Source organism: Zeus faber (assembly GCF_960531495.2).
Source record: "Zeus faber genome assembly, chromosome: 16".
NCBI lineage: Eukaryota > Metazoa > Chordata > Actinopteri > Zeiformes > Zeidae > Zeus > Zeus faber.
The window spans coordinates 28,578,012-28,601,463 of NC_137202.1; the positions used below are offsets into that span (position 1 = coordinate 28,578,012).

The 23,452-nt window shown below is 43.1% G+C and overlaps 1 protein-coding gene across 1 annotated transcript in view; it reads right to left on the reverse strand.

Annotated features, from left to right (window-relative positions):
• The window catches only part of micu1 (mitochondrial calcium uptake 1), a 36,541-nt gene that overhangs the window by 12,360 nt on the left and 729 nt on the right, over positions 1-23,452 (reverse strand). The window contains exons 2-5 of the mRNA XM_080017155.1: positions 20,258-20,422; positions 18,707-18,920; positions 15,375-15,537; positions 10,299-10,342 (exon numbers count right to left, since the gene is read on the reverse strand). Of these exons, the coding sequence (XP_079873281.1) occupies positions 10,299-10,342; positions 15,375-15,537; positions 18,707-18,920; positions 20,258-20,421 (585 nt within the window). The 5' untranslated portion in view covers position 20,422. The remainder of the gene's footprint in view (positions 1-10,298; positions 10,343-15,374; positions 15,538-18,706; positions 18,921-20,257; positions 20,423-23,452) is intronic.

A 23,452-nucleotide genomic window follows, 5' to 3' on the forward strand; every position in this document is an offset into this window, starting at 1 on the left:
AAGAAACAGAGGCAGAAAGGAAACAGAGAGAGAGAGAGAGAGAGAGTGAAAAAGATTAATAAAGAAATATTTGTATTCACTTTACAAAGACATTTATTTGCAAGATGTTCAACTTTTACACATGTTTAAACTTAAACATAAAGACACAGAAAGAAAGAGAGAGAGAGAGATAAAGAAAGAAGTTGGAGTGATTGTTCACTCCAACACTTGCCTTTGTCCTGGCTCCACTTCCACACCAGTCTATTCCACACACACACACACACACACACACACACACACACACACACACACACACACACACACACACACACACACACACACACACACACACACACGAGTCCACAGTGGAGCTCATTAGAATGATGAGCGCCGCCCCCCCCACACACACACCCACCCACTCACTCACTCAGGAGTCCACAGTGGAGCTCATTAGAATGATGAGCGCCGCCCCCCCCACACACACACCCACCCACTCACTCACTCAGGAGTCCACAGTGGAGCTCATTAGAATGATGAGCGCCGCCCAGCCGCCTCCCGCACGCACGCACGCACGCACGCACACACGCACACACGCACACACGCACACACGCACACACGCACACACGCACACACGCACACACGCACACACACACACACACACACACAGCGTCTCCAACGCGTGTGATGTGACACCCTTAGACAGCAGGTCTCAAGCTGTGCTGCGACTTCCCTCCAGGGCCTGAAGTCTGTTCCACGCAGGGTTTCCACTGTGATCTTTCTGCTGCACGGCCTTGAGCTGAACCCAACCGGAGCACCGGCGGCCGCTCAGCGCAAGTAAAACCCTGTCTCATATTTCATAACGTTGATGAAAAGGAGCAGGCCGAAAGTTGATATCGCATCACGTCTTTATATCGACAAATTAAATCAAAAAGGTCATCAAATCATATAGTAATATGATATCGCTGAATATGGAGGATTCCCTCATAAGTTCCCTAGAAAGTAGAGGTAGAGCAGAGGGAAGTAGAGATCTTGTCCCTCTGTTCTCTTGAATATGTTACTTTCTAGTTCAGGGATTTGGTGTTCATCTGTGTGATTGAGGATTTAACGTCATTACATCAGCATAAAAGTAATCAATTCATCAAAATAATGTTTAAAATTGCACTAGAGTCACATTTTGACAACGCCCTCATGAGACTGTGCTGAACTCACATCATACTTCTAGTAACGTGTTTTTACTGCTCCCTCAAGATGACAGTAAAATGGTGGTATCTATCACACACTGGAGCTCGTACTGGGGTTTTCCCCACACATTAGAGCCAAGCAAATGCACTGATCTGCAAATAACTATAATTCCAATCACTGTAGCACTCAAGTTAAGTAACAACTCCCGCCTCCTCTTTGTGGGTTTGCATTGTGTAGATGTCAGACTGTGTGGGGGCACAAGCCCATGTAAAATCCTTGCTTGAGTCCATTTGTTAATGTAAGTGAGTGTGTGTGAGTCAGTCATGTCACGCTATGACCCGCTCTGCAGGCCGTGTTCAGATGGGCTTTTTACACTGAACAGCCACTGACAGGGCAGAGCTGGCGGCACTGAAGTCATACAAGCCACACACACACACACACACACACACACACACACACACACACACACACACACACACACACACACACACACACACACACACACACACACACACACACACACACACACACACACACACACACACACACACACACAGATGGGGTTATGGGTTTGCTTGGGGCTAATTTTCCCAGTGCACGGGGGCACTCCAGCCCTCCAGCCACCCCTGGGTGAGCTCTATCTTCAACCAAACTTACTGGTGAGGAACGAGTAGCAGTAGCGGCGGCGGCCAAATCTCTCTCTGCACATTTTACACGAGTGGCTGAGAAACACTTTCCAGGCAGCGTAACAAGGCCATTAGGATGCAGACCAAGTGGACAGGAAAGTTTTGTCTAATCCAGCCACATTTAGAATTAGCTCCTTCAGACAATAATTTGTGCTACTTTATGCAAAACCAAAAATCCCATTTCACTGACTGTAGACAATTGGTAAAAAGAGACAAAAGCTTTATTGCTCCATCTCTTCAAGTCATTGTTGCTCTGATGGGTTCATTATGTGACAGCAGTGATGACTAAACCATCAATTTCAACAAGCCACTGAAAATGGGATTGAATCATAAAATGCAATGCAGACAGCTGTTTAAATGAAATCCTGTTAATGTGACAGATTACACTCCAATGTTTGTAATGTGGGAGATATATTTATAGTCTTAATTCTATATCTTATCAAACCTAACTTATAATACAATTCAGAGCACCCTACCAGTGTGTGTGTGTGTGTGTGTGTGTGTGTGTGTGTGTGTGTGTGTGTGTGTGTGTGTGTGTGTGTGTGTGTGTGTGGACTGGCACATGGCCCAAGAGCCAATGGCAGTTTGGCTTCGGCCCTGCTAATGTGGACACTGCAGTACTCAGTTAATGTATAAATCCACTGTCCTGTCCAACAGTGGGGCTGCAGAGATCCTGATAACTGGAGGATTATGACAATAAGATCCTCTATCTCACCTGAGGCACAGTGACATTTCTAAAAAATACTGCCGTACGAGTCATGTAACCACACAGGGCATGTTTTTTCTGGGCTTGAGACAGACAGATAAATGTGTTTTCATCAATTATTTCACTTCTGGGCCAAAGCAAGATGAATATATACGGGTCCAGGACAGAGATGTTCATCTGTGACATCATCATGGATTCCCTCATCAATCTAGACTGAGCATCTCAGCAGAGGTCCTGATCCTGAACTATAGCGAGAAGTCTCCCTCCTTCTCTGTGTGTGCGCATGAGTGATGCCTGCCCTCGAGCGTTCTCATCTCTTTAGTATCTGTGAGTTGCAGTGAGACTCTTTGGATGGTGAACCACACCTTGGGGTGGCGGTGTGTGTATGTGTGTGTGTGCGCGTGGGGGGGCGGGGGGGCTGCACAGTGAACAAAGGGCGAAGGGGGGGTTAACTCAGACCCGGGGCTCCAGCAGCAGGAAGGTCAACCTGTGGTGTTAAAGCCTGAAGCAAGCTTTTGCATCTGCAGATCTGCGGGTACTGTATTGTGTGCAATCATTCGCAGAGTTGTCTTCCCACACACTTGCACATAACGTGGAAAAGGAAATCCCTAGCCTAACAGCAACCATTATGGCCGGGCGTGGAAGCCCAGTGCCCCTAGATGCTCATCCATAAAACCTTGGAATGAATGGAAGTCAATGGAAAGAGAAGAAACTTCTCACTGGAATATAGACCCAATCAACGTTTTCCACAAGACTTTAGGGTCTCAGCATCTAATTTGACCTCACAATATCTTTGAAAACATTGCGTGTCTCTTCCTTCCTCAGACTGTGTGGTGGTTTCACTGGCCCCAAACCCCACACATCAGGGCTCTGCCTCGCTGCCCAAAAATCCACAAAGCTTTGGTGCCATCCTACCAAGATGGCAACGAGCATCAAGCCAGTGATGCTCTGAACTTCCCAAAAGCCATTCAACTCCCTGAGAGTAAGAAAGCATCACCAATGACTTGCACAGTCATAATCCCCCCGTACCTGAAGTGTTCTGCTAATAACAAATACTTAAATTGGAGGTAAGAACAGTTAGAACAGCAGATCCTGGTGTACAATGCTCAATAAACAATCATGGCCACTATAGCAGAATATCCCTCGAGAAGTGAAGGGGACTGAATCAGCTGACTTAGTGTGTAACGCGTCAAGCTCCACTAGACTAGAGAGGCAGATAGACAGATATACAGCTGGATAGAGATGGAGAGATAAGAGAGATGGATAGACAGATAAATAAATAAATAGATATATAGACTGATACGGATGTAAAGTCAGATACAAAATATAGAAATAGATGGATACACAGATAAAAACACAGATACAGAGAGATAGATGGACAGATAGATAGATATCAGACACAGACAGACATTCGGATAGCGTGTGTGTGTGTGTGTGTGTGTGTGTGTGTGTGTGTGTGTGTGTGTGTGTGTGTGTGTGTGTGTGTGTGTGTGTGTGTGTGTGTGTGAGAGTGCAAAGGAAAGTTAAACAGAGTTAAAAGAAGAAAGGTCAGCGGTGTCGAAACAGCCTCCTGCTGAAACACAGTGAACACGACAATGTTTCCATGCCCCCCCACCAGTTCTGGAGTCCTGCTCCTACAGATCCATGCTCTATGGAATGCAGCTCTAACGCATGCAGCTCTAACGACCGTTCAGAAGATGCATTCCTAAGATTATCAGGCGAGACGATGCAGCTTCGCTACAGACCGCGGCGCTTCCTGCATCCAGGACATCCTGCAACACCGGCATGCGCAGAGAGGGGGCGCCACCTACAGCTACAGTCTCCTGGTCAGGCAAAAGGCATTGAGCAGTGCATGCTGGGAAAGAGCAACAGCGCTAAAGCACGGGGGAGAAGATAAGAGCTGCGATAAACACAAGTTTATAGAAGGAAAAATGACAGAAAGTAGTTAAAAAGCAGGAAGCGGAAGAGAGGGGAACAGCGCTTGGCAGCCAGTCACTGCGGATTGCATCTTAGCTTTTGGAAAACATTAACATCACATTTGTTATATAAACTAACTAGAGTTTAGTAGTCCTGTTCAAGAGTCTGAATATAAACGGATGTTACTTGAGTGTAATAATTAGAATGTTAAATGGGGACAGTGGAGCGGAGTCACCACAAGTCTCATATAATGTAATAAAATAAAGAAGGTCATGGAAAAGTGTTTTAATAATTCAGCGGCAGGTTGAGACAGATAGCTGACTTTGCTGAGCCACACAATGGGCTTTGGGAAGGTCTCCAGCCCATGACAACAGCTTAATCAGTGTGCATATTGTATGTGAGCAAACACGCTAATGGGTTGGTGTGTGTGTGTGTGTGTGTGTGTGTGTGTGTGTGTGTGTGTGTTGCGTGTTTGAGAGTGTGGCCATGCCTGCGGCTAAAAGGTAGACAGGTTACAACGTGCCCTTCACCGTTCCAGCTTTACGAGTTCTTTCAGACAGGGCTCTGACGCTTTGAAAGGTCCACTCCTTGCTCGGATAAATATTTCAGGCTGGGGATAAGGGATCTACTTCTGTAAATAAGGTGTTTCAAATTATAAATGCTTCCCATCTGCACGGCAATCAAAGCAACATTTTGCATCCTCGTTAAGAGACCAGGAGTTTCATAACTGAAAAGAAAGAAATATCGAGCACATTTGTTCCACCTTATTAAATGAGGAAATACAGTGTCTGTTCATCTGTTCTCATAACTAAACCATTCAACTCCCCCATCTCTGCTGAACACTGCAGCTATTTGGACCGAATTTAAAATGAGGAGGAATTTACATCAAGCCTGCCGGCTCCTCAGTTAAAAGTTATATGTATTTTAAATCGGTTATTTGCCATCTTACGCAATGTGCTACTGAGTGTAAGTGAGGTGGTGACTCTGCTGAAAGACTCAGCTCAGGCTGAGATGCAATACCAGTGACGACTCCTCGCTGTTGCCCGGGACTAAAAACTGAATGGATATATAACCTCCATAGTACTGAGAGTGGAATCAAGTAAATGAGAGAAACGATAGAGGGAATATTTATTCTTTTTATTTTAGGTTCATTTTACTTATCCTTATCTTTATATATATATAACATTTTTTTTACAGAAATATAAAATTTTCTTTTATTTTAGGTTATATTCACTTATCAGTGTTACCAATTCAACTGCAGCATTACATTTTTCTATTTCTATTTCTCAAATTTAAGATTATATTCTTCACATTTGGTTTTTGTTGTTTGCTTTGGCAATGTAATGGTTTCCCGTGTTAATAAAACCTGCTGAATTGAATTAAAATTGAACATGAGAGAGAAAGAGAGAGAGACAGATGGAGATTGGAGAGCAGCTAGTGAACAGCATGTTTCTAAAGTGCAGTTTGTCATTCAGGCGCACACGCATCATGCATGGCGGCACGCGCCCCATACCTGCCAGAAGTCCTGCAGAGGGGGGGGGGGGGGGGGGGGCAACAGGGTAGGGGTGGGAGGAAGGGGGAAGGGGGTGGAGAGGCATTTGATGGGTGGAGGAGAGAGGGGGGACGAGAGAGGGGGAGACAGGTGGCAGTAGAGGGAATTTTGGGATGGAGGACAGGTTGTTGATGCCGATGGTTATTCACATGGGGAGGGAGGAGAGAGAGAGAAAGAGAAGATGGAGGGATTACTTGTTATATGAAGGAGAGGAGAACGTTGGCCGGTGCATGAGGGATAAACAACAGTTATAATAACAGTCGTAGCAGCACGTTGCTGAGAGAGCGCAGACATAATGTTGGGGGCAGGAGAGGGCTTGATTAAACTTCGAGAGTGAGGACAGAATAAGCACATCCAACACAAACACAAGTTGTTAAACAGCAACATGACAAAGGAATCTCAAAATAAGTTTCTCTGTTCATAGTAGTGGAAGAAGTACTCTACTGCTAGGGCTTTAACTGAAGTAAAAGTATAAATACCCTGACACAAGATAACTCTAGTTAAAGTGAACATACCACTTTGTTTGTGACATTTGTACTATATATGTATATTCTCTTGGATACACTTCATATGATTAAAAGTACTTGTCATATCCAATGTACTGATACAACAGAGCCTATAATACTTCATATATAAAAAACTCCTATAGCTTTTCTTCTGCAGATGATGCCCATGCAATAAATTACTACAGTTGGATACAAGGATATGGTCAAGAATTTGGACCTAATCAATTATTGATGAGCAATCCTAGATCAGCAGTTTGAGCAAATAAATAAGAGTAACATGACTGTGTTGGAAAGTAAGAATTAGAGTAAAAAGAGAGATATTCGCTTTGAAATGGAGTAAAAGTCCAAAGTCTCTTTGTACATTGTTACTTCCCAACACTGTCCGTACATGTGAAACTAATGCACATTTAACCAGCAACAGCACAACAATTAGTTGGAGAGCAGTCTCTTCTTGGCTTTTCTCAGAATAAAACCACACAGCGGGACACTGGGAGGTGTTTAAATCATTTGCTGTATTCTAATATTAATATCTGTGAGCAGCAGCTCAAACAGCTCCACTAACCCCCCATCACACACTGAAACACGTGTTTTACATGCACTGCAGAAACAGGCTGCCGGCTTTCATGTCGGACTAATTCACTGCAGATTTCATGGCTTCCTGAAGAGCGGGAGCGCTGAGGCTTTTTTACAGTTCCACAGCCAACCAGAGGTGACTATTTAACCAATCAGGCGCAGTCCTGTAAGACAGGGCCACAGCGAGAGGGGGGCTGCAGAGAGGGATCTCCCAAGGCTCCTCTATGGACATGGCAGCTAATCCCAAGAGGAAAAGCAGAGCCATACATCAGGGAGAAAGCATGTGAACATACACTGGACTGGCAAATGAAATAAAGCAGAAGCCTGGAGACCTGGCTGACATTTACATGAGCAGACAAGGGCCATAAATCGAGAATGTTCCCTTCCAGTCGAACAGTCTTTGGTTGTGTTTAATTTGTAGGGAAATCAAAATTCGTGTGGAGTCCCTGATCAAACATTTGGCTTTAGTGGAATGGCTGAGGTAGAGAGAGAGATCGGCCACTGTGGCCGTTCCGTCTGCCAAACAGCACCCGAGTGGCGTTTTCAGGGACCTCAAATACAGAGACACAGGCAGAGATGTTGTAAACACACCAGTTTATTGTAGAGAGTGGACAGATGGAACAAGCCGGGAGCAGATGGACCCATGTCATGACAGAGGCTCCCCTCATGTGTGTGTGGGGATGGGTGATTTACCTGTTGCGCCTTGATTGCTCTGACGAGCAGCAGGCGTACAGCCACCTCTGATCCCGGACCCGATTACCTAGACCCAAGACAGGTGTGGCTGCTTAAAACCCACCACCCCCACACCACAGCCACGTTTTCACTTTAGCATCTGTCAGCCTGCTCCATTTAGCTGGTACCTGGAGACAGCAATCAGATCAGCCAGCCATGAGCCCGACAGAGAGCTTCAGGAACACGACTACGGAGGGTGGGGTGTGGGCAAGAATGCCAAAAATAATAAACAATTCAATCAAAAGGAACAGGGGAAGTACAGGAAGTGGTGCAGGTGACGTCCATCTACCTCAGAGGGAGCAGGAGAGTGCTGACTGAGCTCTGTTAGTCGCCCAGGAGCTGCCCAAAGTTTAGCTGCTGTTATTACCTTTAAACAGGTCATTAAGGCACGGCACGTCAATGATTAAGGCTCAAGCTGCTACAACCTGGTTGAACTCACTGCAGTCTTTCTACTTAAAAAAAAGGCAGAATTCCTTGTTTGTTTTATTTATTGCCGTTTTTATTTTAATTATTTTCTTCCTTCCCTTCTTTTGGGAGCAGGGGGAGCGACTTCACCAAGGTTTGTAATAGAGTAACTGTTGTTCTCCTCTTCTTTATTTAATTGCTGTTTTGTCAATCTGTAGTTGATTATGTTTCACTTATGGTGGTTATATTCCTCTTAAAGAGGCACTAATTATTAATTATTCCAGAAGGGGAAAAAAAAAAAAAAATTGTGACCACCAGTTGTGGAGGCTGCTATGGAATTATAAGGTATAAGTATGAGAGGATTCTTCTAAATGCAAATGAACAGACAGCTCTGCTATTTTAGAAAATAACTTTCTTCCAGCAAACAGATGGGGAAGCAAATCACTCTCTTAATGGAGGACAAGCAGCAGGGCGCTCAGGGTGAAGGGTCTCACACTACACTGTATATCTGTTTTAAGAGTTTTGTGCCACCACCCAGAGGGTGCTAACTCATTTCCGGGAAGCGCTGGATCCTATTAGTTCTGGATTGGGATTAGAAATGCCAGCAATCTGCAAACACGCTGCTTCTTGATGGAGAATGGATTGCCGGGGTGACATTTTGATGACTTCTTCCTGCTCTAGCGTGACTGTATGTTGAATCACTACGTGAAAATGCATAGAAACTAAGCACAGCAAGCTCTGAAGATATGTGGAAAGGGACATATTTCAATATTAGTTCTGTATGTTTGCTATGAAATTTTGTTGGGCCTCTGAGCCCCAGTAGTAGTCTGCAAATAAGCAGAACAGAATTGAACTAATGTTCTCCTTTTCAGGAAAGTAAAAATATTAGACAGTTCACATTGGGACTCTTTAAGATCAGAATTCTGTCTGTATGTGCACATATTTTTAAACCAATTTAAATAAATGTTTTCTTTTGGAACTGTGACTGCTGTTATAATGTCAAAGAGAGAAGTTAGGAGGTTATTATTCAAAAAAAATGTGAACAGTAAGAAAGAAATTAGCATATACATTGGCATTGACTAAGTGATGATTGAGAAATTATAAATTTTTACAAAAGAAAGAATAATAACTCCCTTAATGACCAAGGAAAATGAAACACTAGGACATAATCTGATTAAGATGCATTGTTTCCATAGTCAAATCATTGCAAAGCAATTCTACGCAGATATACAGGCATTTTAAAGCAGCAGCATCTCTAAGCCCAAAATGGAGACGGCAAAATCATTCAATTGGAAAACAGTTTCCTCAATATTGTCCTTTATGTTTTAACAAAACAGATTTGAAGAAAGCGTTTCACCAAAACTGGTTTCTTTTTTTTTCTTTCTTTTTTTTTTTTTTTTTTTTTAAACCACTAGTGCATGCCCATTCAAAATTTAAAAAAAACGTACTACACGCATCCGCTCCCGCTTTGCATGGCTATGTTTAGGCATAACTTTAATGTCACACACACTACTGTCGACTTCCCACAATGGAAGATGAAACCGCCGGTTAAGGTCGCACAACGGGGAAAGACACTCTTCGTGACCCAATTGCAGAGCCCTGAAGCCCCGCCCGCTGCTGCACAGAGCTGAGCAGTCGCATGTTCGCAATATGGTCGCAAAATTACACGCATCGGTGTCCAAATTGCACCAAATTGGACACTGCACATCAAGTGTATAGTAGATCAGACAAAAGTTGTCGAGATAATCGAAGGACAAACAGACATACACAGAGAGACAGACAGACAGACATACAGAGATTCCTTCCTTTATAGTTAGTTAGATGGCCATTGTTTTAAACTGAATTGGTTTGAATTGAACCAGTTCAAACCAATTCATCGTGTCCTCATAGTTAGCGAGCACGGCTAGCTCGATAAGCAGAACAAAAAGACTTAGTACAAGGTTGATATGAATATTTATTTTACAGTGATGCTTGGAGAGGAATCCTACCCTACCATGAACGCTGGAATGGAAATGTATTTCTCAAGCCTAATTAGAAAAGAGGCTGTTTTCTCAGCTTACCTTGCCATCGTAGCGCTTGACCATGAACTGATCCAGGCCCAGATCTGGAAGTCAGAGAATCAAAGAAAACACGAAAGGGATTTTAATGGTTGTCTGAAATAAAGCTGATGTGCTGAAAGCAGAAGCAACAGTAAATTAACAAGAGTAAAATAATTTATTGAAATAAAACCTCACAGTCGGACCAGTGCGTGTGTGCCTTTGTTTTGTGAACCTGACGTGACAGTGGGTGCGCTCCCTTTCAGCCAGGGCAACTCCCTGCGAGGGAGGAGCATAGGCTGTCTCTAACATGGAGGGGGAAACGTTTGGCGGCAGCAGGAGACGGAAACTTAAACAAACACACACAACATAAAACTTGACAAAAAAGCTCCTCACCCAGCGAGACTCTGCTCCCTTCATTCCTCCAACAGAGCTGTTCAAAATAATTAGACTGTTCGATCGAACACTAGTGCAAGTGGAGGTGAGAGAGTGTCTGAAGAGAAGTCAGTAATAAAGAAGGACACGGCCATCGCAGGGGGTAATTTTCAGAGTGGATTGATTGTACTCTTTACTAAAACATTTCCATGTAGTTTTATCTCCTGTTTCTTTGGAAAAGGCTGTGTAGCTACACGTAGTGGAAAAAAAATCTAAAATAAACCTCTCTTGCAAATATAGAGAAATGTTGCGCCACTCCGCGCGGACAATGCGCGACTGACGCGGCCGCTGGAACTGCAGTAGGTGATTCAATAGGAAGCAGAACTAGCGGCACGCCACGCCTGTACGATGCGCCAATGCGTCCAGTGGACTTGGACAGCGATATCATAATAAAACGGTTCACGTCTGCATATTGAACCGTAGGGGCGTACAGAACGGTTCGATAACTACCGTGTACTGTTGAAAAAAGACAGTAAATGTATTTAGACGCTGTCACTAGCGTGACTCTGGTAATCACTGATATGTGCCAGATTTATACCCGCCATTAACAAACCATTTCCATTTTCCCGTTCTCACTATTACACTTTTAACAGCATTCGCCTGTCATTATTCTAATCATTAATCATAGATACGTTATGGAGCTGGATCCCATTTCACAGCAATGAGAAAACTGCCTCATCGTAATGAGGGAAAATGAAGTAAAAAGGTGGAAAAAAGAGAGAGAAGTCTGGTGTCAGGTTGGCATGACTTGACCACACGTGACGAGACCTCGTCCGTCGTTTCTAAACTCATTTATTAAACATGGTGATCTGAAGACCAGTGATGATCAGACTCAGGTGGGTGTCGTTATTCCACCGTGATACAGTGAATACTTCAACTTAATAATAACTGTCAGTGAAATGAGCCAAACGCTCTTCCTAACCGTTACCTCATTTTATTTTGCTTCTCGTTCACAATCGCCACATGCACAACATGAACATCCACAACAATGGGTTATACACCTGTCTGACTGGTTATATACACATCTGACAGCTTATATGCCCGTTTTACTGCTTATACGCCCGTCTTACTGCTTATACGCCCGTCTGACAGGATTACGTTTTTTTAGATAATTCATGTATAATCTCTTATTATCAGTATCCAATCCCCAACCCTATCTTGTATCTTTCTAATAACAGATTTCAGAACATTTCCTCCTCCAACTTTGGCTAAAAAAACATTTTGCCTCTCGCTAACATCATTGCAACTTTCCCCTTCTGTCGCTTGCAAATCAGCTAAAGTGCATTTAAACTTCATATTGTGAAACCAGCAGCGCACAGTAATACCACTTCTTGGTTCAGCACATTGAGGCTCGTTTGGAGGTAAACCTTTGTAGAAGTGACACTTTAATTATAACACAGAAACCAGCGATTTTCAAGCTTTTGATGCTGAGCACTGCTTTAGTGAAAGCAGCGAGCTCTGAGGCACCGCTGATTTTTGATTGCCTATTGAACTTCCTTCTCTTTGAGGATTAGGTTTCAGAATTCTTAATTAAACTTCCTTTAATTAAATTGAGTTCAAGCACCGCTTTGCTTGGCATTCATTTGATTACTGTTAGAGCTAAACAATTGGATGCTGCCATCTGTCCCTATGCTGTCATGTTACACAGAAAAACACCGTGACCCTTCAATCACTTTGCATTCAGACCCAACTCCAAGAAGAAAGCCAGCTAATCGGGGCCAATCAGCCGCATCTGTGGGGTCACTTCATTACAACTGCATCAATATTCCCTTAACCTCAGTTCAACATTTACTATCGACACCACGGGCTGAACAGACACTGTGGCCATCTGTGGAGCCTGTCGGGGAGAGACCACTCAAATTAGAGAAGCCACAAGATCCCAAATATACCAGACACTGTAGGAGTTCTGAGTAGTGCTTACTGAGACAGAGCAAAGATGCAACGACTGAAATGTTCAGGTTAAATAACAGTGATATCTGACTGGGGGTAAACCTTTAGCAGCTAGAAAATGATGAGGCAACAACCAGGGCTATCCAACTCACAGCCCAGGGACAAATTTGGGCCCCAACAGCAATGTGATTGCAATAAAAAAGAAATAAAAATAAAAGCACCACAAAGATGACTAAATGTCCTCAAATAGAAAGAGGCAGTTTTCCCTGTTGTCCCACCCATTGCTGTTTCTAGGGCTTCCCCGAAAATAGCCGAACAAGCGTTAGTCAACGAGAAAAGCCTTTAAGTCGACCAAGTTTTTCAATGGTCAGTTGGTTGCAGAGGAGAGAGAAAAATAAATAAATAAATAAATCCATTCTGGAGCTGCGCCTTGCCAAAATTAACCTTGAAACCTATATGGCTGGACTCGTGTATTCAAATGGCTTTTAATTTGAAACAAATTTTAACAAAAATAATGTTCAGTCTCCTTTGCTGGTTGTTTCGAAATGAGCGGCTTTTGCCGGTAATAAACAGGCGGCTTGTGTCAAGCGTGCGTGCCACGCAGTGCTTGCAAATTTAATTTATATTTTAAAGGCTGGTTATTAGGTTTTGTATTCATCTGTAATGTAGCACAGTGTTAACAATGTTAGTTATAACATTCTTTCTGAGCCCTGGAACTCAAACCATTTTCTGATGCCCCAAAAACATATTCTTAAATAATTAAGCTGCTATCATAACCGTGCAACGGTTAGTCGACTAGGAAAACATGTAGTCGGAGCCAGCCCTAGCCATTTCCACCAATCACAACCTGCTCACTGTCTGTCAAACTACTGCACATTGTGAAGCAACACGTTGAAAATCTGGCCATAATGGCATGATGAAGGGATGGAGAGAGGGAGCAGGAAGAGGGCCAGAGAATGGTGTCTGGCTTACAGGTTGGAGGATAAGGTCAAGTCCTGATGCGGGAAATTGCTCGAAGTGCTGCGGTTTGCAGGCTGGGCAGTTTGGACGTGACAGGCCCAACAAAGAGCTTGTTAGCGGGGCAGCCTGCAGTGTGTGTGTGTGTGTGTGTGTGTGTGTGTGTGTGTGTGTGTGTGTGTGTGTGTGTGTGTGTGTGTGTGTGTGTGTGTGTGTGTGTGGTTCTCTTTTACCATGGTTAGACACCCGGGACATGAGGTCAACAAGTACACTAAGCATTAAACTAACGACCCACAGCAGAAAAAATGTAGACGCGCCATTCAAAAAGTCGCTGAGTCTAAATGGACCGAGTTGCAGTGAGAGTGAACCGAGCTGATGCTAAGTTAAGATTCCAGCTTCACACTCATTCCACTGCCAGCGATCAGATATCTCTCACTAGCTGCATGTGACGCTGCTAGTGTGTACTGGTTTAAACCTGTTAATTAACACACCAGCTGCTGCGTCGTCCCCCTCACCACCCTCTACTGCACCGCCCAGAGCTTCCATTAGAACAAACTGGTGCCGGTTCACGTGTCCTGGAAGATCCCAATGTCCCGGACAAATGGAGAGATCCCGGTCCAATATGATATGTTTATTGAGTTTAAAAACAATTGATAAGCAGGTGATATAAATTATGACATCATCAAGGCATGTAGATAGATGTATAATATATTTTATTGAATATTAAAAATAAAATAAGTCTTGGTAGTTAACAGCGTTTTAAAAATAAATAAATATTACCTACATTACGATTTGAAAACAAATAATTTCCGTTCGTGAACAATAATTAACAATTGCAGCCGCTTTAATTAAAATTTCACTTAAATAAAATTTTAATCAAATGAAAAACAAAATAAATATGGTGAGTAGGTCTAAATAAATAATAAAGTTTGGCATCACCTTCATCCAACTCCAACCAACAGACATGCCGAACCTGCAGGCCGCAGCCTCCGGAAACACCACCCCAGCCTTAGATACGATTTAGTGTCTAAACTCTAGTGAGGCAGATAACGGTGGATCTAGGATCCAACCTGGCATCCTCTAACAGGGTTAATGTCTTAATGAAATAACAGTGAAGTTGAACTCGTACTCATTTTACTGGAGACCCCATGGAGCCTACGTTAAGAAGCACTGCACTGGACCATGGAGTGGGTTAAAAAAGTAAAACAATGAAAATTGCATTACTTAAGTGGTAAAATATTTTTGGGAGGTTGCGTTAAAGGGGTGTGATTTGATCCTCCGCCTGAACATCTCCCCCTGGATAGAGATGACCATAAATCACAATCTGAAGTCTCTCTCTCTCACACACACACACACACACACACACACACACACACACACACACACACACACACACACACACACACACACACACACACACACACACACACACACACACACACACACACACACACACACACACACACTTCAAATTGGATTCATGGATGAGATTTTACCCTCAAATTGGAGGAATAATAATAGTATAAAATAAATCGTAATAATAAATAATTGAAATACAGCCTGCAATCAAGAGAACTCCAATAGTGCAGGGTTGCAGGTCATGCATTAATTTTCCAGCCCCAAGACTGCTCAAACCCCGTCCAGAGCAAACCTGGCAACCCTGCCCAGTGCTGAGAGGACAGCAAACTGGTTTGCATACTGCAGAACTGCTGGAAATTAATTATTGATCCCCCCCCACCTTGATCCCCTTTAATCACATGGTTCATTCAATGCCTCTGAAGGACAAGATTCATAGTTTGGAACACAGTTTGGACTCACTTTCAGGCTGCTTCTCGTTGGGGGTGATGGAGCGCACAAAGTCCTGCGGCGTCATGTAAACCTCGGCGTCTCCATGCTCACTGATGACCTTCAGCGTCGCAAAGTAGCGGAAGATCTTGTCGGGGGTGGAGTACGCTCTGATCCGGTTCTCATACTCCATCACCTGGAACAGAGACAATCGGCATCATATATCAGGACATTTCAGCCGTCAGCAGCTTGTCAAATTAGTTACAGATGAGTCAGAGTCAGTCTTGCTGACTTAAAGGTCTGGAGAGAAAGGTTTTTTTTGAAAAACAAACAAAAAAGATCATCATCATGAAAAACAAGCAAATCAGATTTGAATAGGGATGAGATGGACTCTGAAATGCATTTGCATAACCCCAGCGCTATGTCGAGTGACGCCTCATCCAGTGAGAAACCAGGAAGGAGTCTCTCTCTCTCGCCATTTATTTATTTCAGTGGCATAAAATAAAACTTGTAATAACACGTGCAGAAGAGCCACTTACTGTGAACAGAACAGAACATTGAATATCAGAACAGAAATCTTTGGATAGACAGTCCTCCACCCGACTGCTGTAAATAATATTTATTGCAACATTTCTATCAAAATTTCCCACATATTTTGATGAGACATGATTGTGGAATCGAATAATTTTACAAAATCCTCAAAAAATTACAATAGGGTGATGATGTAATAATTGTGACAATTCTACCTGTCGCTCTCAGCCAGATAGCCACTGAGGTTAAGGCATGTGAACTGAACAGCCTATTACGCTGGAAAGGAAAGTTAAAAAAAATAAATACACACACACACACACACACACACACACACACACACACACACACACACACACACACACACACACACACACACACACACACACACACACACACACACACACACACACACACACACACAGCACAATATGGGAAAAAACTGACATTGCAATAATTTTTTATGCAATATATATTGCATTAATCATTCTATAATGATTGGGGTGATTTTATTGGGGAAGTGTTTCTGCATAGAAAAGAAAATAATATCTTTATTCTTACATTTAAGCTATAATCAGTAAACTGTCAACTGGGACAGGAAGGTTTCTTTTTCCCTTCATTTTATTATATATATTATATTTATGTCACCGTGCTTTACCTTATATGCACGCGGGAGAGATGTGAACAAAAATTGGGGAATGTGGCAGATTATTATAACATTTGCCCATCTGCTACCGTGCCACGACAACATAAGGTGATAAGCAGAATATAAATGCAGGTGTCTTATCGAATCCATGGTTCTTGGAAATTTGGAAAATAACCCCCCTTCCAACTGAGAAAATGATGTCATACCATCCAGGCTTCTTTTATAGATTAGTCATGGAAAATCATAACCGTGCAAGTTTTCCTCTTGTATCAAGCAGCAAAAAAGTTGTAGCATGACGTGTTTGAGTAAATTTGCCTTACTTGACATTGCACTTCCTGCAATGTGACTTTTGCACATGCACACACCGCGATGACGATACTAAAACAATATATCCTGTAGCCCTAAAGTGGAGGGAGGTGAAGAACAGCGAAGCAGGCGGCTCCAGGTGAAGATCTGTCGGATCAGACTGAGAGGAAAATTAACCTCTCGGTCCGTGACACTGTTACCACATCATCAAAACGAAAAAGGGGAAACTTATCCAGCGCTTTGAATGAGTGAATCAGTGTGGCTGACATATTAACTCGGGGGGGGGAGTTTATACAAGCTGTCATTTTGTGGGAAGGAGGGGAATCGGAGGGCAGAAAAACATCCCAACACTAAAGCATCGCCAGGAAAGGAGCTGTTAGAGCTGTCGCGTCAGCGCACTGAGAGGAGACGGAGCTGAGGGACGGTCACTGCTCGGTCGCTGGGGGCTTAGGACGATGCAGATGAGCATGAAACTTAATAAAATCGGGGCCGTCGTGCGCCTGTGGCCGGTCGCCGTGGGGTGGGTGCCTCCTGGTACGGGCCGTGTGGGGCGGGCCAGATATACACTGCAATAAAACTCCATCAACACTTGACAATCTAAGGACGCACTACAATCTGTTCTTCGCGCACACACACACACACACACACACACACACACACACACACACACACACACACACACACACACACACACACACACACACACACACACACACACACACACACACACACACACACACACACACACACACTTTTACCCAGTTTACATCTTGCATTTCAATGCCACTTCTATCCATATAGTGGACACGTAAGCTCCAATCACATTGTGTTTACACTTGTAGATAAAACTAGGTCTTTGGTAGTTGGATCCAAATCTTGATTCCCTATTCCCATTACAAATTTTTAATTAACAGCTGTGGACCGTCTTCATTTCCTTCTGAACAGCAAGAAAGTCCATGCGGTTCAGAAAGGTCAAGCGTTGGAGCGGTCAACAAGACTCCTCGGTCTGACTCTCCCTGTATCACTTCATACCCTTCGCTACCATATGCTGAAAAGTCCAGGGTTTTAAGTCAACCATGTGGCTATGTTCATTAGCATCAACCCAGAGGTCCAACTGATGAGTGAATCTGCTGATCAGTGCATGTTTGAAGCAAAAACATGGCAGAACTTGTCAACCTCTGGCCTGGACACCAGAAATACAGATTGCAAATTCACACTGGACTACCTTGCGGCTGCAATGTGTCTTGAACCTCCTCAGGTAATTTGAGAAATCATCAGTGTTCAGCATCCCAGATTTGAATCCAGCCCCAATGCATCTAGTTTGCATTTACACTTGGCTTTCTAGTGATGGACTGCTCTCCGATCAGCTCAAGACGCATGCGGCAGCTTAGTGACTGGAGGTTGTTTTGAACTAAGATCTATCTGGAAAAACATGAGCAGAATTCACTGATAGGTATTCAGTGCTGCAGAGTAATTCCTTTATTCACTCGCTCCTCTCTCCGTTTCCTCCTCTGTACAGTTAAGCCCATAAGTCAGTTGCACTGCTATTTAATGCTTCAGAGAAGCGGTGGCTGCTGCTAAGGCCCTTCCTCTTTCTCCACCCACACCCCTCATACAACAATAAAACATTGTGACAGAATTACATTTGGTTTGGTTCATTCTCACCCATTTATTTAAAAACAACCAAATCTTCTGGGCAGCACGTTTATAAGAGTGGACTTTCATGCTGCTCTGTTTTACCCAACACCAAGAAAATATTCCGGAAGAAAATACTGACGTTTGCTTTTTTGACATTGATCAGAAGGGCTCTGGAAAAAAAACATCCCGGGGGTCAATTAAATGGTGGACTGATTGAAGGCCTGGGTGTTTATTGTTTATTGATTACCTTACGGTCGCGGAATCCAGAGCGTTTCTTCTTCTTCCCCTCGCCACCGCCGTCCTCTTCCGCCTCCATTTCTTTTCCCCCGTCTTCCTCTCCGCCACTGGCCTCCATGGACTTCTCGGCCTCCGTCCGGGCCTCTGCATCCTTCCCAAAGACACTGTCGTCTGCCTGCGGGTGCTCGGGGTGTCTCACAGAAGGACCAGCATCTGCGTACGCTCTGCGTTTCCACGAGGACAAGAAAGCACGCTTTGATTAGCCACAGTGTGTGGAGCTGACTGAGCTGATGGAGTAAGAGTAAAGTAAGCAGTTGACTCCAAAAGAAGAAATAACTCTACAAAAGAGAACCACCAGTGAACGATGCTGTGCATTTGCTAAAAGCAAAGTGCAAGCTGAGACTTAATCAACATGAGACTTAACAAATTAATTTAGTTCTAAATGTCTCTTTGCTCATAAAGTTTTGTTTCGTTGTGACTGTACTGGTGCCTGAAGACAAAGAGAGAGAGATTTGTGCTGCATCATAGTGAATGTGTACCATGCAAAACCTTGGCCAACACCAACTGGGCCTTTTTCTGTCTGAAAAAATGAAAATTGGAACAAAAACAACAATAATAATAATAATAATAATAATAATAATAATAATAATAATAAATAGAAGAGACCTGTCTTTGTGCTTGCTGAACAGTTCCATTTAATAATACGCAAGGAGAATGAAGCCGGGGGTGAAGCCCAGAATGTTTTCTTCCAGTAGCTCTGAACAGTCCCCGAGGTGTCATCCATCACACAATCTGTCCCCATCTCAACAACCTGCCTGTCGCTGCACCTTAACTAAACACCAGGCTCCTTGGCGAAAGGCTGACAACAAAACACTTCTCACAGATGGGCGACGGCAGCTCAGAATAAGAATTGGTATTCGAACAAAGCGGCCGACTCTGTGAAATGGAGTAAATCGAACCTGGATTTTACACTGGAATTGAAGCAGTGTATGGATTAGAAGACAGACGAGAACAAACTACTTAATAGTTTTCAGTTAGAGATAAGAAAGGAATCCCTTTTATACCAGGACTTATCTACATCAAAAGCTCTGTTATATACACATATTATATATGTATATATTATATGTATAGAAACAGAAAAAGGCCCGTGCCCCCCGGCATACCTTCCGTGTCAATTTTTTTCAGCAGTATTTCGGCAAATCCCGGACTAGCAAATAGTGTGATTTAAGATTTGACTGAGAAAAACTGAGAGTTTGCATGTGTGAGGATGCGTGTGTGAGCCAGAGAACTGCAACTGATCGAATGTGCACTGTAGCACCCTACCAGCATATGGTACGATCTGCGATCTGCCTGTAAAGGCAGATCGTGGAGACATTTTAAACGTTCACAATCTCATATCGTCATATCCCACACCGCCAAACAGAAGGCTGCAGTTCAAGCAGTGGCTTCTACTGGAGTGCCCTTCAGCAAGACACCTAATCCACCAAGTCAATGGCGTGCGGGGGGATTCAAACGAGGATCAATAAGATTTGAAACTTGACAAACGTAGGTCAAGTCCTACCTTGTCCAGAGAAGACCAGCACTGACAGATGCCCCAGTGACCCCTGCTAGGGCGGCCAACATCAGCCTCCTTCGCCCCTGAGCCCCGACAGGCCCGCTGTGGTGGCGCCGGAACAACTGCACCAGCCCCAAGGAGGCCGCCGATAGCGCCCGCAAGCGGAACATCCTGCAGAGACAGAAAACGGTTCATTAGACGATGTTTACAGGGAACTCAAGGAGACAAGAAGCATGTAGCGTTCCAGCAAAGATGACTCTGCAGCTTTCACTTCAATAATAGCTGATTTTTCGGGGGAAACTCCTGTATTTTGTCTTTTTTTAACAGTATTTTCTATTATTGTGAAGGTGAATCAACCCAAGAGATTTGCATCATCATATTTTAACTGATCCAGTATCGAGAGAATAGCTTCAGCTGACGGCCACGCAACCGGCAAATCACAAATCAGAACGGTGGTAATTCCAGAGATGGAAATCTGGTTTCAGAAGGTAAAACTCGACTCTACTTTGATATCGAATCATCCATGTGGAATAAATAATTAGCGTCAACCCAAAGGTCCAACTACAGAGTGAAATCAGTTGGATCCGTGGATAAAGGTTTAGGTAAAAAAAAAAAAAAAAAAAAAAAAAAAAAAGATTCCTTAACAGAAAAAAAAAAGAGCGCTCTCCTCATTTTATCCAGCATGTGACCGGTAGCAGAGATTGCTGCAATTCAATGCCGGCGAACTGAAACACTGTGTGTTGTAAAACAGATAGCATAACCTTCTGCCTGTGCGATGCCTTCCTTCTAAGTCACAATTGTTTATTAAAAAAAGTTTAAAGAAAATACAACTAATTATGTTTGAGTGAAGACAAAGCTTAAACCAATCATCCCTCTTCTCACAATGTAGGAAATTTATTGCTTTGGACAATGACTGCAAAATGGTATAAAATCATCATACTTCAATTATTGAAACTATAAAAAAAATGTAAATGAACAGCCACATCATGAATAACAGTCCAACAGCTCGGCTAAGCTCCAAAAGTTTCTTTCCATCTGAGACTGTCATTTAATTCATTTGTGTCACGGAAAGATGATTAACAATTAGGAAGGGACTGCTGGTGTGTATCTGCTGGTCCTGAGAGGAAGCCTTTCAATCTCCAGGACAGAACCGTCCCCCACGGGACCAGGAACTGTCACTTGTCGATATTCCATTAACAATTCAGCCAGCCATCATCACACTGATTCAGCAGAACTAAAGGAAAATGAATTGCATATGCTAATTGGGGTGTTCAGCGGGCCGTGACAATAAGGAATCGGGGAAAAGCCTCTTGAGTTGAATCCCAGCGCGCTCCAATGCACATAATTTAGTCAAAATTGCAGAGTCTGGTCAAAGCCTGGTAAAAAGGGACTTGTGCAGTGACGCTACACTGGAACTTCTGGCTCGATACTAAATGTGTGTGTTAAAAACAGGTTCACTGTTTCTGACATCTCTAAAATTGGAAAACGTTATGGTCGGATATCACTTCATATTTATGTCTTTAAGCGTGATGAATCTCAGTTGTTGAATTACATATATCACCAGGACATCACACTATGTCTAGTATAACAAAGAATCAAAAAAATGCAGTGACAGTTTGTCAACTGATCATCCCGTCACACATTCAAGCTAAACATACCTACTAAGTGGAAATGAATCGTTTTCAAAGTGAGTTTTGTGTTTGATTCTAAAATTCCCAAATGAAGAGAGAGCCCAGAGCAGTATTCTTTAAACTGGGACACGCTCGGCTCTCTTTCGCCACATCTGCCTGTCTGGACTTCTCTACGAGGCTAGGGACCCTGAGGATCTGAGGGTTATCCTCTGCAAACCTGGATGTTGAACAGTCATCTCATCTCCAGACTCCAGCTCCAAACAGCTCTTAAAAAGGTCTCCAGCTCGTCAATCTCTACCAGACTGAAGGAGGCAGGTTGCCTTGTCGCAGGTCGTACGACCGCCGCAAAATGACAGATCCTCAATTATGGGCAAAAAAAATGCACATAATGTATCACATATCACATCACTTCCCATGAATTAAGAAAGTACAATAAGGTGAATCATCCCTGATAAGAATACAGTCTTTGCTTAAATCTCTGTGTGTACATTATAGCCTTAAGCTCCTTTCACACAAAAGTATTTTACAAGGTTTAGCGTGAGATACATAACGTCCTGCAGGAGGATGTGGTGATGGGGGGGATTGTGTCCAAAAACGAGTCAAAAGGTTGGACAGTGATAAGTGGATTGTTTCATTAGATCCCTTAACCAACTAACATAATACTGGTAAACCATATACAGCCTGTCTATATCTGTATAGCCCTGCATTCAAAAGTTATCCATGTTTAAACGTATCTGGGAGTCCTGTTGATTGAGATTGAAGTGTATTCAAATCCAGACACGACTTGTTGAAGAAGTAAATATAACATCACTATTTTTGTTTCTGTAAATTCTCATTTGCAAATGATTTAAATATCAGTTATATATCACAGAGAGCTTTGGGCTGATCTGAGTTATTTTCAGTTATGTGTGTGAAACATTTTGAGGAGACTCAAATTCAATTATTAAACTAAATACAGAAAGGGAAGCAGGAATAGCAATGAAATACCAGAATGTTTCAGATTGACGGAACGACTGAAAGATTTGATTTGGCTGGTGTAGAGGCTTTGTGAAGATGATACCGTAAGAGAAAATAAAACCGTAAACCTTCCCCTGTGGTTTACACAGAGATTATGCAATCCTGAGAATTCGTAACCAGAAGTGATTCAGGAAAAGGACGAACACAAAACAGACGACAAAGGGCAGATTCACAAGAACTGGGTTTTAAAGAAGATGTGATGCATTAAGTCAAACGCAAAATAAACCATTATTCCTGTTGAAGGACTGCTGTGTTCAACGTGTCAAGTGCCTCTGGATGTTTGGATAAAAGACACAGCAAACCTTGCAGTAGAGATGTCTACTAAATTCATGTCACGTGGGAATTAGGGTTTGAACGACTTGCTGCTCGTGTATCAACAACATGCTGCAAATGGCATACTATTCAGCAGACAAAATCAGTATGTAGATGTTTTAGTACGTCAAAAATCATCGTCTCCAATCACTGCAGACTATGGCAGGCACATTTAAACATATTTTTAGACCAATCACCTCTGTTATTTAATGAAGTACTGCAGGCAAGTGTAAAGGTAAGT